The sequence below is a fragment of the Plasmodium inui genome (genome assembly GCF_000524495.1).
Source record: "Plasmodium inui San Antonio 1 unplaced genomic scaffold supercont1.3, whole genome shotgun sequence".
Classification (NCBI taxonomy): domain Eukaryota; phylum Apicomplexa; class Aconoidasida; order Haemosporida; family Plasmodiidae; genus Plasmodium; species Plasmodium inui.
Window position 1 is genome coordinate 1311088 of NW_008481837.1, and position 17891 is coordinate 1328978.

General features: G+C 41.6%; 3 protein-coding genes across 3 annotated transcripts; 1 reads left to right on the forward strand and 2 right to left on the reverse strand.

Moving 5' to 3' along the window:
• Nucleotides 1–1286: 1286 nt before the first annotated feature.
• On the forward strand, nucleotides 1287–3956 carry C922_01129 (hypothetical protein; the record flags this gene model as incomplete). The annotated part of the gene is made up of 1 exon (XM_008816737.1): nucleotides 1287–3956. The coding sequence occupies one exon, from the start codon at nucleotides 1287–1289 to the stop codon at nucleotides 3954–3956; it is 2670 nt and encodes an 889-aa protein (XP_008814959.1).
• A 1060-nt stretch (nucleotides 3957–5016) lies between these two features.
• Nucleotides 5017–10440, reverse strand: C922_01130 (hypothetical protein; the record flags this gene model as incomplete). The annotated part of the gene is made up of 1 exon (XM_008816738.1): nucleotides 5017–10440. One exon carries the CDS (start codon nucleotides 10438–10440, stop codon nucleotides 5017–5019), a length of 5424 nt encoding a protein of 1807 aa, XP_008814960.1.
• Nucleotides 10441–12424: 1984 nt separating this feature from the next.
• C922_01131 (adenosinetriphosphatase) lies at nucleotides 12425–15829 on the reverse strand (the record flags this gene model as incomplete). The annotated part of the gene is made up of 1 exon (XM_008816739.1): nucleotides 12425–15829. The coding sequence occupies one exon, from the start codon at nucleotides 15827–15829 to the stop codon at nucleotides 12425–12427; it is 3405 nt and encodes a 1134-aa protein (XP_008814961.1).
• Nucleotides 15830–17891: the final 2062 nt, after the last annotated feature.

Sequence of the window (17891 nt, forward strand, 5' to 3'; positions counted from 1 at the left end):
GAGTCGCTGGTGATGGGGTGGTGATGCGGTGGTGATACGGTGGCTATCACATTTCGTGTTCCCCATGCGTACCATAAGTGTCCCTCTTGGCCACTCCGTCGCCACTGCTTCACCACCTCATGCACGCACCTTTCTAAAATTATGAGCCATTTTTAAAATGCCGCCCCACCCTCGAGCTTCTATTTTTTTTGGTGAACGTTTGCCCCAAATGGATAATTAAAAAAGTGTTGCCATTGTTTTATTCTGTTTTTCGTGGTGTAGCGTCGCTTTGCTTCGCTCTGCTGTGCTTTGCCTTGCTCTGCTTTATTTTTTTTTTCTGTTATGTGCTACCTTGTTTACTTCCACTCCTCCCCTTCTCTCCTTTTTTTGTTTTCACTCGTATACGCAACAGTGTGTATCGACTTCATGATGAAAAAGAACCCAAACAAGTCAGTTAAGAATAATCGAATAATCAGGTTGTTAAAAATTGCGTTAAAATGGAGGAGCCGTGTACAATGGGAAGAAATGGGAAGAACTTAGTGGAGCGCGGTAAACTCACCCTTTGGTGCTCAAAACGGGGGAAAATGACGGAAGGCACTTAACATTTCGTGTGTTAATCCAACACTGTAAAAGTGGAACTAAGCAAAATTAGGTGAAACACGGGTGTTTAATTCATTTGTGTAATTGCGCCAGTACCAGAGCACAGTTCGACTGGTCTCAGCCAAGGGAGGGTGTAACGAAGCGATAATTTTAATGGAAAAATTTGGTGAGCTGCTAACTGTTTTGCCAGTCTTTGAGACTGTCACCGCTCCCCGCTAGGAGTAACTCCCATATTGATTGTGAAACTGGGAAGGGAAACACAAAAGGGACGCTTCTTTTCTTTTTGAAGCGCCGATTACTGCTTAGATGCTGTGTCTGCACAGAGGAGTAAGGGAAACTACTTTTCCGAACAGGTTGGGAAAGCATGAAGAAGGGGAATTTCTCCTGTGCACATGTAACACACGTGTAATGGTTGAGTGGAACAGCCCTCTTTTTTGGGGGGTGGCATAAACAGAGCCTTTTTCCATTTCCCCTTTTTTCCATCTTCCGTTCCCTTTTTCATTCTCATTTGGTTAGCCACTTTAGGAGGATCAATGAACCATTCGCAGGCACTCATTATTTCACACTTTGGCGAATTTTCCATTTTGAGAGGAACATAGTTCGGGAGGAATTTTCAAAATTGGTTAACCACCCTGGGAGAGTAAGGTTCGTCAAGAGAAGCATATATATTTTTTTTTTTTTTTTTTTCTAGAAAGAGTATACTAAACATGCGTGTTTTCAAATTCACTAGCATTGCACTTATTCTGCCTTTTTTCAAGGCGAGGCACGGTTGTGCAGATGTGACCCTTGAAGGGGAGTTCGAGTCTAAACTTGGTTACGATGGCGAGCAAATAGTTTATAGTAAGAAACCCTTTAAAGGCAGCATTTATGCATTTGCGCCTGTTAAGGGAAAGTGTGCAATAAGCGTTCAGGAAAGCACGGATGGAGTGGAATGGGAAAATAATAGTAACATCGAAGTGAATCATGAGTTTTCCGTGGCAATTATTTTTTCTGTGTTTACAACAGATGATAAGATCATGGTGATTTTTAGATGTTCTAACATATACTATATTGCGAAGATGGGGGGAGAAAAATTTTGGAAAAATATAGAACAAGTAACCTTTTCTGACTTCCCTGTGGATGCAATTCCGGCGGTGTACTCCGGGTCTTACTTACTTATGAACAGCGAATATGAGAAATTCATTTTGGTATGCGCGAGGGAGGACCCAAATGGGAGCGAACATGCCAGTGACGGCGAGGTGAAGGCGGTCCCCTTTTCAGAACTGCAGCTGTTGGGTAGATGCAAATTTTCGTTCGACGAGGGGCAGACATGGACGGAGGGTGCAACTAGGATGTACAGCGATCAGTTGAGCAGTGATGACCAGGGGGAGGATAGTACAGAGTTCAGCCGCGATAACGTGTGGGAGAGTGTTAAAGAGGTGAATATCTCAGCGGAGGAAGAGGTAAAGTTGGAGGACCAAGCCACGGAGAAATCCCAACAAGGAGCATCCCCAGGCAAGGCTATCCACTTAAGTCTAACTCAAATGGGAGGGAAGCTAGCCATAAAAGCTGTAAATGTTCTGAATGATAGTAACTCCACGAAGACAGTGATACTCGTGTGCAACAGTCTGTACAAAAACGACCTCTACTGTGACAAGATGAAGTTACAAATTAAGGACGAGTACGTTTTGCACACATACGCAATGGTGAATGGTTACCATATGGCCGTTCTGCGTGAAAAAAATGGGACCCACTTGGTACCTTCATTCGTTTACAACTTAAGCGAAACGTTTGAGCCGATTCTTCATTACAAGGATGAGAAGGACAGGGAAGGCAAAAGTGATGTAGACCCAGGAAGCGTATTGGACAAAGCAGCATACGAATTTTTTCTGGACAAAGAAGAGATGGTATACCTATTTTGTCACAAAGTAGGTGAAAAAACCAAAGTGATAAAAATAAACACCCCAAAGAGGAAGCCAGGGTGCGAAGTGCTCCCAGATGGGGAATCGAACAAGGGGTACTCTCATACTTTTTCAATTCAGAACATGCAAGATCATCGCATTTGTAAAATGCCCACATCAGAGCTTGGAACGACGAACGATGGCTTGTTCAAAGTGTTCTACGTAACCTTGCCCAAAGGGGTATCCCTAAATGATGATTGCTTTACATTTTCTTTTAGTAAAGATCTGAAGAGTGAGTACCACACGACGGTGGTGAGGAAGACCAACGCTGGAAATGCCACTCACGAAGGGGAAGTCCAGTTTTACTTCCCATTGTACTACTCGAAATTTTTGTACAACTATAAAAAAACCTACTGCACGTTAAGCAATGGGCTTAAAGTCGCTGTCGAGTTTGATTACATTAGAAACATTCTGGACTTAAATTATGGCGACGAAAGTGATGTCATCAAAATTATTAGTAACGACAATATCCTGCATCCTAAGAGGAGGTATGTCCAGGAGAAAGGTGGAGATATATTCCCCATGGGGACTTATGTAAACGCTTATCTACCCTTTGAGAAAGAATATGTCATTTCTAATTTTGTCCCGAAGAGTGTAAATGAGGCTACCACTATGATACTGCCCCATGGGTCGATGAGGAAGTTGCATTTTGTACAGGGGGGTGAAGTACTGCCATATGATGGCATCGATTTGTCCGAAGTCTCACCTAATTATAAAAAATTGACCAAAGATGAGCTGAACAGAAAAACAATAGATGTCATCGTTTCCAACTTCAAAAGTGACGAAAAAATTATCGGATTCGTTTGCCCCGTCAGTTCACCAGATGAGGGGTTGACATGCTTCGATAAGGTGTACCTCCAGAAGGGGGTTCTCCACAACATTGAATTTGTCTTCGGCAGTAATGACATTTTTGTGATCCCACAGAGGAGACTACTCCTGCCAGGTGGGAAGGAGGCCATCGAGTCTCTGCTATATTTAAACAAACGCAACGTAGACAAACTGAAGAAGGAGAAACATATTATTCATTTTTTCTGTGAATGTAACGGCAGTGAGGACACAGAATCGGTGCGCGTAAATTATTACGTCTCGGCGCATTACGACTCCGAATTTGTTAAGGCACAAGTGGGAAAAGATGGGGCAAGCGCCTTCATTAATGGGCACATTATGGCGCAAAGGGGGGAAGCGAGAAAAGTGGGTACACTTGACAAGATGAACAAGATAGCTGACTTGACCAGCTCTGACGCGGACGTTAATCTGGACGAGGGTGTTCACATGTTAGGGCAGAATATGCTGCTTAGCATGCTGGGTGATGGTAACTCACAGGGGGATCGTCACGGTGTAAACGCTAACGTATTGTACACCCTCATCTGCACCTTTTTGGTACTTTTACTGTTGACCTTTTTGCATCTAAGGTGGTTAAGTCAGAAGGGGTCTTAATCCATTTCGACGATGAGTGCAGTGGAGTTGCAACGGTGTGTACCACTCATCTGACAAACCCCGATGAAGTCGCCTTTGTTTTAACCGTCACCTCCGCTGCACTTCAGCACTGGACATAGCCTAATCACGTTAGACCCATTCACCGGTCCGCCACTCAAACTGAATAGGAACTCTTAACGGGGTCTTTTTCTGCATGCTGTTTTGGTGTGCCTTCTCCGTCGTGACCATCCCGCCGATGTGCACTCGTGTTTCATGAAACGCAGTTGCATTAAGCACCAATATTGAACAAGTGCTTACACCCCTTTTTTTTTTAAAACGGCGGATGGCTCAACATTTTGGACTAACGTTTGTTTATGCTTATTTAAACATATGACGAATTTTGAAAAGAGAAGCATTCGACTGGATAGACATGCGAAGTGCTCATTTTAAACGTTTGTGATTTATTTAAAAAAAAAAAAAAAAAACACAAATTTTATGTTAATTTGGGTTGATATACCTATGTTCATACGCATTTTACTGGAAGTAGTGCACAAAAAAAAAAGGGGGGACCAAGGAATGTACGAATGGGGTAGACCAAACGAAGGGGGCCCGCGGGGGGGGAGGGGTCATATATGCAAATGGAGCCATATGGGATAAGGTCAAGCGGGCGCTTATTTACATGTGCGAACTTATGTTTGGCGTGTTCATATCTTCGTAGATACGTTTGGAATATGTGCATTTGCGAACATATGTCTGACGTGTGTACATGTCCGCACACCCACTTTTTTCGCCTGCTTGCGATGATTTAAAATTTTAATAAGAAGCGTTTTGTGGGATGCATCTACCCGGCATGGATAAGTTTCTGCCGTGCAGCAGTCCACAGCAAAAAGAGGAGGTCACTCGAAAAGGGCACCTGCGGCACAGCCGCCACAGCATAAGTACATATCCACACGCAGGTGTGAAAACGTGCGCTTCAGGAGCTCCTGGAGTAGCTTCTTCAGAATAATGTAAACCAACCGCGTGACCACCTCTGCGGGGCAGCTGCTCCGATTTGCACTTGTCCGTTCCACCCATATAGGCGTTACCTCGAAAAGATGGTGTTGCCCTTGTTAGATGGGCTGAAAACTGAGGGGAAGTTCGACGAACTGTTCTGCTGGAATCGGTTAACGTTGCTGTTGTCGCTGTTGCCGATGCTATTGCCAATGTTAGCGCCACTCATGATGCCGGTGTTATGGTTGACCAGCCCGAAGTTGCCGGGGTTGCTGTTGCTGTTAAACGTTGACATGGATCCCTTGTTCTGATTTAGAGAAGGGGTACTTTTCTGGAACAAGCTGTTGGATAGACCCGACGGAGATGTCATTCCAGGTTTGTTATTCACGAGAAAACTGTTACCTGCATTTTGAAACAAATTATTGTCATATGTCGTAGGGTTACTTATTCCTTTATTTTCATTTGAGAACATAAAGGAAGATTTATTTTGGTTAGATAGGAACAAGTTATTATTACTGTTATTGGTAGGAGTGTTGTTTCCGGTCATCATTCCTAAGGATGATCTGAACTGGTTGTTACTTTGTCCAGTCAGCAGGTTGCTCATGGGATTTCTATTGCTGCTACTGTTATAGGAAAAACTGTTGGCGTTACTACCGTAGCCTAAGTTGCTGCTAAACATACTTCCAATGGGGGTGTTGTTAGTCGTGGGGTTATTAAACACGTTGCTATTTTTAGTGCTGGAATCTGGGCGAAACAAATTGCTGTTACTGCTGTTACTGCTGCTTGAGAGGTTATTCGCACCTGCACAAAAGAGGCTGTTTTTGGAGGTGCTATTATTCTGGAAGTAGTTTCCATACTTATTGGCGGAAAGGGAATTGTCCATTCTGTTACTACTGCTGCTGTTGTTACTGAGGTTGTTAAAATTGGTGTTCCCAGCAACGGTTGATATTTGGCCATTATACATACTACTCCTATTGAAGAGGTTTCCACTTTGGCTGGCATGGCTTGAATTCATTCCTCCAGAGATGACGCTGGGCGCGCCAAAGTTTTGCTTGCTTCCAAATGGATACGCCCCAGTGTTTACACCCGTGGAGGTGTTCCCCATAGAAGTGTTCGAAAAAAAAGTGCTACCACTCGCCGACGTACTCATCATTCCCTTATTTGCAGAAAAGAAATTAGTACTCATCATTTGATTCGTGGCGCCTGACTGAGAGGATGAGAACATGCTATCTTTCAACTGAGAGCCACTTCCACTGGTTAAGTTTTTTCCGAAGGGGGTGCCACTATTATTGTTACTTCCGAACATGTTCGTGTTGGACTGATTGTTAAGCGAGAAGAGCATGTTGCCACTGTTGTTACTTAGGCTGCTCATTCCCATGCCGGCTGCTGTGCTGGGGCCAGTACTGAATAAGTTACTTGAGCCGGTTTGCCCACTTCTCGCTAATTGCGAGTTGGACATATTTGCGTTACTTGAGGAGAGGCCACCGAAAAGGGTGGAGTTATTGTTGGCGCTGTTGCCCTGGTTAAAGAGTCCCGTGTTGGCACTCATTGTGCTGGTCGACATCCCTAGCGCGCCGCTGCTAGTGCTGCTGTTGAAGAAATTTCCCCTGTTGGTGCTTCCGCTGGTTCCAAACAGGTTACTCGTCCCCCCGGCGGATTGGTTAGCGGCTGGATTATTTCCAAACATACTGCTTGACACGTTCTGTTTGAAGTTACTTCCGAACATGCCGGTCGAACTGTTCGCAGTGCCCCCAAACAGGTTGGAGCTGCTTCCTAGCTGGGTCGCGTTACCAGAAGTGGCCGCCGAGTTGGCACTTCCGAACATCCCGCCAGATGCGCCCGCAATGAAAGAGTTGCTTCTGTTTTGGTTAAATCCGCTCAGAGAACTGGAGCTGTTCGTGTTAAACATGTTGCTCGATGCTCCACTGGAGGGGGTGTTCATCAGGTTTGTTCCAAACGTGTTGCTTTGGTTGGTGCTTGGGGGGATGCCAAACTGGTTAGAAGCGCCGCCAAACTGATTGGAGAGGCTACCAAACTGGTTGGAGAGGGTGCCAAAGTGGTTTGTAGTGGCACTTGCCTGGTTCATGCTACTCGTGGTGACGGCAGCGTTGAAAGTTCCGAACATCCCAGACGAGGAAGAAGCACCACTGGGAAATACACTTCCGCTGCTCTGAGAAAACATCCCGCTAGCATTGTTACTTAGCGCGGAAGTATTATTCATCGTCATGCTGTTGTTAGCAAATGGGGGAGGGGACCCGAATTTGTTGGAAGCACCAAAGTTTGCCATTCCAAAGGAGGAGAGGGGACCATTACTACTAATGTTAAAACTAAAATTGTTGTTATTATGAAGGGGGGGATAACTTGCGTGATTGGGAACAGGCGAACTGCTGCTCATGTTGGTTATGGAGTCGGGGATGTAGTGAAACAAATTAAAGGCATTATTCGAGTCTACGGAGGAGAGGGGATCAGATTGGTTGTTCTCTAGCAGAGATTTAAAACAGCAGTCTGAGGCAATTTTCAAAGCTATCAAGTACTGATTTTCTTCATTCCATCGTTCGTACGGCTGATTAGGGTAGGAATTATTAGAAACATCTGAGAAATCGGGGAGGATAATTCTGGAGTAAGCTGACCGAAAGTCATACGAAGTGTCACTTTTCGTGAATTGCTCTTCCTGTCTATACAGTTTAACAATTTTTTCAACAAATAACGGAGAATTAAAACCAGGCACAGAGCAATACTGCAGGAAATCTTTCTGGTGTTCGTCTGATAAAGGATCCAGAACAAAGGTAATAAAATGATGAACAAAATTGTCACTTAGACAGGAGTGAATAAAAAAAGGGTGAATAATTGGTTTGTTTCGAGTAAAATTAATACAGTTAAAATATTTGGAGATCTTCTTCTGGTTATCATTAACAGATTTTATTATGTAGGACGCTTTAGTTTCTTCATTTAGGTAATTTTTTATTTGATTTTCCCCAATTCTTATAACCTTCATATTTTTCTTTGCAAATTTTTCATACATTTCGAAGAGTAGAATTACGTTACAGTGGATGTTGTATTTTATACGATTTATCATTAGGCTCTGTTTATTTAGCGTGTTGGTAATATGCTCCTTGTAGCTACTCGTGTCGTATGCATTGTACAGCATGGTCCTTCTTATGATATTTTGCATTTGATCTTTCTTCTCTAGTATCATTTCTTTCAATTCTTCCCTCAGCAGATTCATAATGAAGCAGGACTCATCATCTGTGTTGGTGAGAAAGTTATAAACATTATCTATGGGCTGGAATCGCAGAATGTCCATAGTTTTCTCCTCTGAAAAGAGTTGCGAATAATCGGTGAGAGCAGTATCCATATATTTGAGCAATCTGTTCACATTCTCTACAATGGTAAAATTATTCATATTGTTCGTAGTTATATTATGTATCTTTTTCAATTTAAAGGACATGTTATCCAATTTCAATACCCCCTTAATAAGAGTTTTACTTTTTTTCTCCAAATTTGTTATCATCGATTCATGCTGCACCGTTTCGAATTTGATATTTTCGAATTCTTTTTTATCTTCTATGAGATCTCTTCCCAATTCGTCCAAATCATTTTGGATATTCTCGATCCTTCTGAGCACATTTTTCATATCCTCTGTGTCCTCTTGCGCTTTCTTGTTTAGCATCTCGAAGGAGCTCTTCCACTCGGGAACAACCTTATACACTTCGTGAAAATTTGGCGAATCTTTAATGTAGCTCAAATTTGTACGTTCATATATGTTGTGCAGGTGGGGCACTATGTTGATGATGTTCTTTGCACACAGATTTCGATGGGTGTAGTCACAGGTCCCATGGTATAATTTGAAAACATTTTCATTTAACTCTATCATGTCGTGATTTAGGTAGTACATAAAATCGGTTCGCTCTCCCTCTGTAGCTTTGGCGTCGGCGGGGGTGCCCCTACCAACGCTGCTTTTTTGTACATCGTTTAAGTTTCCCTCGCTGCTTTGTTGCTGCCCTTTTTCATTCTCCGCAGTGTTCGTTAAGCCCTCACTTTTCGTCTTGTTCATAAGATATTCATTTTTTTTTTTCATGTACATTTTTTTCCGATCGTCCAGGATGTTATCTACGTTGTCGTAGAGACTGTTGGTGCTTTCTTCTCCCTCTTCCTCTTCTTCCTCCGCCACGTTAGTTCCGCTTCCCTTGTTTCTATCATCCATTATGACAATTTGCGAAATTTTTTCCATGTTGCTTAGAATATCCTCCGTATCAGTTGCACCTTTAATTTTCGGATGGCACATATTAATAGTGGACGACACAAGTTTTTTAAATTCGTAGTTTTTTTTGTTTTGAAAATGTTTTTCCTTTTCCATGTGTCTGTTTTTGCTGTCCTGTTCGCTCGGAATTGTCTTCGCCCCGCGGGGGGAAGCAGCAGTTTGTTCCTTCTTCTTATCGAACCTTTCCTCTTTATTCTGTGTCTTTGTTTTAACCGCTTCATCATTTTGCACTATTTCGTCCTGGAATTTAATCCTCCTAGTTGCGCCTGCGCGTGCAGAGCCGGCGCCTTTTTGGTTTTCCTCCTTATTGTGAATTCCTTTTTTCTGCCACTGATCGATTGTTGGTTGGACATCCTTCCTCGCGTTGTCGCTTCTCTTCGTGGCGAGGAAAATTTCGTTGTCCCCCTCGGACCCGCTTATGACAGAGTAGAGGTCGTCTTCGTCGTCTTCCTCTTCTTCACCGTCTTTGCATTCGTCTTCCTCGCGCGAGGCATCGAAGTTATCCCCCCTTAGGTTATCACTACGTCTATCGCGAGGATCGCCCGGACTGGGCTTCCCCTGCGGCGAACTCTCATTCGCGCAACTTGCACTTTTTGGTTGATCACTCTCCGCTTCCCCGTAACGCGCCGCCTTCTCTACGGGTTCAGTACGCTCGGAGGGTTCATTTCTTTCGTCTCTCTCTGCTGCGTGGCCAGTGCTGCTGATGGAAAATAGCCTCTTCCAGTTGCTTCTCTTGCCCAAATTTTTTCCCGCCTGTTCGAGCGATTCCAAGAGATCATCGTTGTCTCCGTAACTATTGCTGTCTCCTCTGTTGAGAATTTTATTTACATACTTTTCCTGTTGATCTATATAAGTCGCATATTCCTCATCTGACATGGAGTCGTCGGAATTGCTTTTAACATTACTTTTCAGATGATTGGCTGGGCTGGATTGGTTGGTCCCATTCACGGAGTTAAACTTTTCGTCCTCATCGGCACGGTTGACATTTTCCTCCTCCTCATCGTCATCATAAAAATCGTTTCTGTAAATGGAGCTCACACATGAGGACTGGTCTGAGATGCTGACGAATCCTTCGTACGACTGGTCATTCTCTTCGTGTGCATCAATCTTATCGTATTCTCCAGTGGCGCGAGGTATATCCTCCCCCTTCGAGTTTGAAATGGCGTTTTTATTTTCTTTGGATTTTTTTTGATTTACGTAATTCTCATATTTATTCATGCCATGAAACCTTGCGCCATTGTCATCTACATCCATAGTTCGTTGTGTATTATGTTACTTGGAAGGTAGGGACAGGGGGGTGCGGGAGAAAAAAACAAAAACAAAAAAAACAAAAAATAGTTTACTCACTCATTTGTATGAATTGCTAGGGGGAGGTACACAAGCATGTATCTTGTGAGAAGAAGGCCAGGGGGAGAGGAGTTACGTTATACAAATTTTGTAAACAAGTGGGGGTGGGGAGGGGAATTCAGGAAACACGCAACTTCTAGGAAGGGAAGCATGTTAAACGTTTGCGTGAAATCCCATTTTCTTCAGCCCCCATTTGTGAGTTTTAACTTGGGTTTTTCACTTGCAGGGATGCACATACATATATGTATGCAATGGTTCCCGCACGTACATAATAATAGCATATACCCTTTTTAAGCACGAAACACGCACAGTTTTCTTTACATGTTTCTGCTTTGAGGGAAGAAAACATGCTGCTGGAGAACATTCACTTCCCTGAAGCATTCAAAAAAGCATTCCTCCTTTTCATTAATCGGGATTTTGAAATGTTATGCCATAATGCCTTTTTTTTTTTTTCCTTTTACGACGATGAGAAAGTGGGCGCAATTGTTTTTTTTTTTTTTTTTTTTCACTTAAAAATTGTACAGTATGTCATGCCGTTTAAACGTCCCAGTGCTCGCATATGATAAACCAGGACAAGTAAATACTTACATTACATGGTGGAAAAATTTATTTGGCTTGGAAAAACCCCATTTTACAAGTGAGGAAAGGCGAAATGGGACGCAAGTGAACCCAACGATAAGTATGCTTGTAAAAAGAAGAAAAAAAATGACATCGAAAAGTATTTAAAATGCTAATTTTTTTGGAAATGTGTGTCCATATTTTTCCAGCCAAAGCGCTTAAGAAAAAATTGCCCCCCCTTCTTTTTTGTTGTAACTTGTTTGTTCCATCTTTCGGCTGCCCCTCTGTTCGCATTATCTATCAGGAAATCATGAATGGTCCTTTTTTTTTTTCAAACCATTTTGACGCTTCCACATGTTGGACCTCCAACTTGTTAGCATATTGTACCCCTTGGACAAATTGTGACAGCCCTTTTATGGAAAAAAAAAAAAAAATGCTCCTTTTTTCCGTCAATGTAGAAACGTGCAGTACATGGAAAAAGTTATTCCATACGACCGAGGTTAATTCCCTCTTAATCCAAAACTTCGTTTAAAAGGATCACACCAAAGCATGGTTGCATGTGCAGACCCACGCATAAACGAAATTGTCTAAGTGGTAATACCACATTTGTCATGGCTATTTTACAGAATCCTTTTCCTTCGGGGCAAAATGAATGCGCATATGGAGGTATGCAAATGTGGCTCCTCCTGTGTGGGAACATTATACGTACGTAAGTAGCAAAAGTGAAGTTGGCCAGACGGGGGAAGCCATCCCCGAGCAATTTACATGTGGTTCCTTTTTTGCTTTCAAAAATTGCCAAGCCGTTTGGCGAAAAAGAAGCAACTGAAAGATTTTGAGAGCACGTAGTGGTAATTTTATTTTCTCTCCACACACACACACCTGTGTCGGCAAATAACTCGCGCACTGGCACCAACTCTCCCCCTTTTAATAGGGACAAAATTGATTGGAAAAACAAAATTGTGCCAAGAGGCGCCCCCATGATGGGGCGTTTGAAAAAAGTTTAGCCAATTTTCCAAAAAAATGAAGTTTCAAAAAATGGACAAAAAAAATAGCGGCCGTTGTGTAGCTCTAAAGAAGCACCATATAATTGGGGCAAAGGTGCGAAAAAACTGCACCCTGTATTGTGTACAAATAGGAACTCATTGGAGCTATAAAAAAACGAAAAAAAAATTATGAATACTCCAAATAAAGCAGTGCGAAAGGTGTATATAGCGAGATGTGCAGCTGAGCAAAGCTATTGACACTGGAGAGAAGCAAAGATGGGTAAGTGGGGGGCTAATTCCCTCGTCCATACACATACATTTGGCATATCCCGAAACGCGTATACCCACATTTACGCATTTTTCATGTAAAAGAAGAGTGGCCCTAATTCGCAGAGCCATTCAGGATCGACCGTAGTCACATTGCGCATAAACTCCTTCGTAGTGAAAACGATTTCCTGATATACGACATAATCAGGAGTGTAGCCAATGTTGTATAGAGACGAACTAGGATGGACATGACAGGACACATTTGTCCTCAAATTAACATACTCTGAAATGGATTTCAACTTGGCAGCATTGTGAAAATAACCAGAACATATAGTTTTCCTCACGCATTTCCATTTATTATTACAAGAGACATTTTTCATTTTTAGTGTCTTAATTATGTCACTCAGTTGTGAATATACTTCCTTGGCTTTGTTGAGAGACTTATATTGAATGAAATTTTTTGAGCACCAACTTGGGGAGTAATTATGGGAACGCCATTGTAGATAGATATTTAACAATGTGAGATGGTCACTCTCTGGGACAGTGAATTTTTCCTTTTTGGATTCGATAGCTTCGCTATTTTCTTTGGCTTCTAAAAAAATTGCTGCTGAGGATAGCATACTAACAATGATTAAAATTTCTTTGGTGCATTCAAAATTTTCACTATATATAACAATCTTGGACAGAGGAGGATCAAGGGGGAAAAGAATCATTTTCTTGCCAATGTCTGTTAAATTGCCTTCATTATTTATAGCACCCAGTACCCACAATTCGTGTAGCGAGTTTATAATACTTTCTCTGCTAGGTATATCAATAAAATCAAATTCGAAGACATTTTCGACATTTAACGATTTTAGCAACAATACAACATTTGCTAAATTGCTTCTCTGTATTTCTGGAATGTTATTTGGATATAAATCACAGAGGAATGTGTTTTCTGTGTATAGGCGGTAGCATATACCTGCCCCAGTTCTCCCCGCTCTTCCTGATCTCTGATTTGCATTCGCTTGCGAGATGGGCGTAATTTGAAGCACATCCATTCCTATTTTCTGATTATACACCTTTAATTTGCAATACCCACTATCGATGACGTATTTTATTCCGTCCAGGGTAAGGGACGTTTCTGCTATATTTGTTGATACGATTATTTTTCGCAAATCGTATTTTTGGAAAATCTTGCTTTGCTGTTCACTGGATAGTTGGGAATAAATCGGGAAGACGTAAAATGGATAGATGATATTTTGCGATTGGTATTTCTGTGTGGTTTTTCCTACATGAAGGGGTTGTGGGCCATAATCGCTCTCGTCCCCACTGCAGTTATTATCATCCAGGTGATCGGGGTCGACTGTCCCTAGATTTCTGTCTGACCCATCGGGTTTATCCCCGATAATGCTTCTAATCTTGTTAAGCGTGTCCTTCTTATGACTCTTGGATTCTTTATACGATTCGTATACCTCGTAAAATCGCTCACTAAGGAGGTAGCATGTAGCATTTATGTCCTCCTGCCCCGTCATAAAAATTAGGATGTCCCCAAAATTATTGTCGTAGTTGTTATCCGAGATGTGAATTTCAATCGCCTTCTGCACAGCACATTCTATGTAATCATTACAAGGGCTTCTTAAATATTCTAAGTGCACTTTGAAGGTTCTACCTTCGATGTTGTATATTGGGGCATTTCCAAAAAATTCGGAAAACTTCTTTGAGTCGATGGTAGCTGATGTCACTAACAGTTTTAAGTCGTTCCTCTTTAGACAAATATTTTTTAATATGCCTAACAGCACATCTGTATTGATTGACCTTTCGTGCGCTTCGTCCATTATGATGACACTGTATTTGTCTAGGTCTTTATCGGTTAATGTTTCTCTTAGTAGAATACCATCAGTGACGTAACGAATTTTGGTATCCTTGGTTGTGTTGTCCTCAAATCTGATGGTGTAGCCAACTAGGGATCCTATTTCAACGTTCATTTCGTGCGACACTCGATAGGCCACTGAAACGGCGGCAACTCTTCTGGGCTGCGTACAGCAAATGATTCCATTTTTATGATAGCCATCTTCATATAAATACTGCACTATCTGCGTCGTTTTTCCAGAACCTGTTTCTCCCACGATGATGATAATGTTGTTGTTGTAAACTGCATCTAAGAGTTCCTTTTTGGATCTAAAAATGGGTAGCGATTCTTTCAGTTTTCGTAGATCTGCCTTATCCTGAAGAGTGCTTTTTTTCTTCTTCTCACTTTCTTGGTTAAAAATAGTGCTGTACATTTTGTCCTTCTTGTAATCGAAGATGTCCGTGTTGCTTTCGCCATCTCTGTCTTCATCTTCGGCGAGGTCACCACTGGCCCCATACTTCGCCGTCGAATTGGTTTGCTTCTCCTTGTACATCTTTAGCAGTTGCCCTAATTTGCTTCTCCCGATTTCCCAGTACCTGTCCCTCGCCTTGGAATTCTCATTTTCGTTTTTGAAGTATCTTAAAAATTCGCTCCCCTTCTTTGCCGCTTTTACAAAATCGCAAGTTTCGTCTTTCACCACAGTTGAATAGGATGTGCTACTCTTTTTCATGTCATGCGAAACGGCATTCCATTGGTCAATTACGCTGTTCTGTTCATGGTTCTCCTTTGTTTCCCCTTCTCCGCGCTCGGTGTCATTCTTTAATATTTCAATAAAGGACGGCGTTATGTGTCTCGTTAAAACAACCTTCCTAACTTCGTTCGTATTATTCGCTTCGTTAATTTTGTCTAGTTGTAACTTATTGTACTTGGAATGCACTCCTCCTTGCTTTAGCTTATTTAGTTCCCACAGATTATTGTCTAAATTTTTTTGATTTACCTTCTTCCCTGTACTATTCATCCGTGTGGAGAAATTGGCCAGCATTTTCTTCTCCTTGTGGTAGGTAGAATCTATATCCATGTTGTAAAACGAATCAACGCAATCGTCTTCTTTGGAGTACCATATTTCGTCCTTAATTCGATCGTAATTTCTTTTGTAGTATTCCTCTTGCTTTTTTTTATCATCCATGGTTCTAGGTTCACTGGATTTTGTGTTTGTGTTTCGGCGCTGTTGGTCTTCCTTAGAGCGACTTCCGCCTGTACGTTCGCTTCTACCGCCGCTGCTGCTCCGACTGGACTCCGACTCCTCATCACGCGCAGATTCGTCCGACTGCGAGTTCGTATCCACGCTATTGGCACGATTTTCATTTTTGTATCTTCCTACGAAGTTGCTCTTTTTCATAGAAACAGGCTTTCCCTTGTCTGTTTTGGGAATATGATTGCTTCCCCTTTTTACAAATACGAATTCCTTATCAACGGAATGCGCATTTTTAAAGACGTTCCCTTGGATGGTTCTACTACTCCCCTTCTTCTTCTCTCTATTTATTTTTCTACGCTTAAAAGTTAAGTTTTCATCACATGGTTTGCTGCTTACTTTCTCCACTGCTCCGTCTGCGCCATCAGATGAGGACGAGTTGTACAGATAAGTTTTCGCTATCATTCGAGTAAAACGAGAAGGGCGAAAGAGAGGGACAAAAAAAAAAAATAAAACGGGGGGGAAAAAAGAAAAGACGTAGTAACCAGCGTAGAACTTTGCAGCAGAAGCATCTACAAATATGCACAGAAGCCCCAAACGTAGACGCGTTCGCACATGGGTGGGGGTGGAGTTCACTTGTTTGCGGTGGATGGAAGCGAATCTTAAAAGTGGCTCGGCCGAATTCGCCTCTCTGTATGCATTTGCACGGAGGTGTTCGCCTACATGTAGCACATACGCAGTGCCGCGACTGCGGGGGGGCTGGCTACATACTTGTATGTACATATAAATACATACGTATTTATGTACAGCCCCCCTGGCAATCAATTTCCCACTCACAAAAAACTTTATTTATTTGTTTGTAGCTTTTTTAAATAAAGTGGACGATTATGTAGTGGGTCGGTTTTATTCATCGAACGTGCCTTTCTGCTCGCCTGTTCGAGTGCCGCGTCTGCATCGCAAATCGATTAAGACCACACGGGGTTGAAATGAAGAAGTCTGGGACGTTATTTTCAGAAATGCTTTTTTTTTTTTTTTTTTTACCTGCATTGTATGACGACTTACCATTTTGTTTTTCTTTTTATGGAAAATTCGGTTTGGTATTCATTTGGCCAATCATGACTTTTGCAATTCCGTTGGCTACTTGTTCGTAAGTCTGTTTCGATGGGAAGCAAAAGGTTTCGCAGTTTGTTTTATCCCCATAAGATGGGGAAGACGCCGAATAAGGGAGAAATTGAAAACTATATAATAATCGGGATATATAAAAAAAGGTGGGCGCGCAAAAATAAGAAAAAAAAAGGTACTCAATGAGTGGTACTAATGTTAATATATTTTATTTATCATAAGAACGTGCCTATTCCCCGCGCAACAGGTATGTAAATAATGCCTTTTCTTTTCATTAGTAAGGTACAACTATTTTTGCAAAAACGCATTTGATTGGACGGCATAATTAAAAAATAGCATTATGTAGTAAACCCAAAATTCCTATTTCTGGGGTTACGACAAAACAGAATTACAAATGTTATTCGCCACGTTATTTACTCATATTTGCTGCTTCACAATTTTACATTTCCATTTGAAAAAGAGAATTTCTCCCTTTGTCGTGAATGGAAAATTTTTACCATTTAAACATAAAAATATTATCTTCAAATTGTAGTTACAGTTTTGTTTAATTTCTGCCAGCATCTATCAAAAATGCGCAAATGAATCGTATGTGGTTTATTCTGAACGTTTTTTTTTTTTTTTTTTTTTTAAATGGATAATTTATAATAACAGCGAAGGGCATCGTCACATGTATAATTGCCTCCGTAGATTATCCATACAAACGAGTAAAAGAAAAAAATTGTTTGTCAAAATAATTGTTAAGTATCAATAATTCCTTTTTTTTTTACCTTGTTTAGTGAAAATCTCCCTCTTTCCCTTTTTCTTTTCCTTCTCAAGGATGTAGACGTAGAAACGGAAACAATCAAGCGCGCATATGCATGTATATGTATATAATGCAGGTACATATGTACTATATACATATGCAAGTTATATGTATATACATGTAAGTACTACCCATATGTAAGTACTACACATATGTAAGTGTACATATGTTTCTATATTCGGCCCTTAATTTAAATCATAGCGTCACGTATGGCCCTTTGTACGCAGCGTTCAATGGACCCACGCGCTTAGCTCATCACATATATATATATCAGTACAATATAAGCATTTTTATGTAAATATGGATTGCATACATGTACGCCCCACGTTTAACCATGTATGCAAAGTGCGCATATTCATATGCTCGCGCTAGCGCTATTGTATATATTTATATGTTATATATTATCAACCCGTTTTTAGTGACGGGGAAGGTTTTAGCGTTCTGCGCCTTGGAGCTACCCGAGGCGTGATACGTGAGGTAGACGCCGCTCGCCCTTCGCATCTATGCTCACCGCATGTCCGGGAAAAATGCCTATATCTTTTTTTTCATTTTTGCATATAAACAGTAGAACCCTTTTTTTACCTATGGCTTTTTTTATCCCTT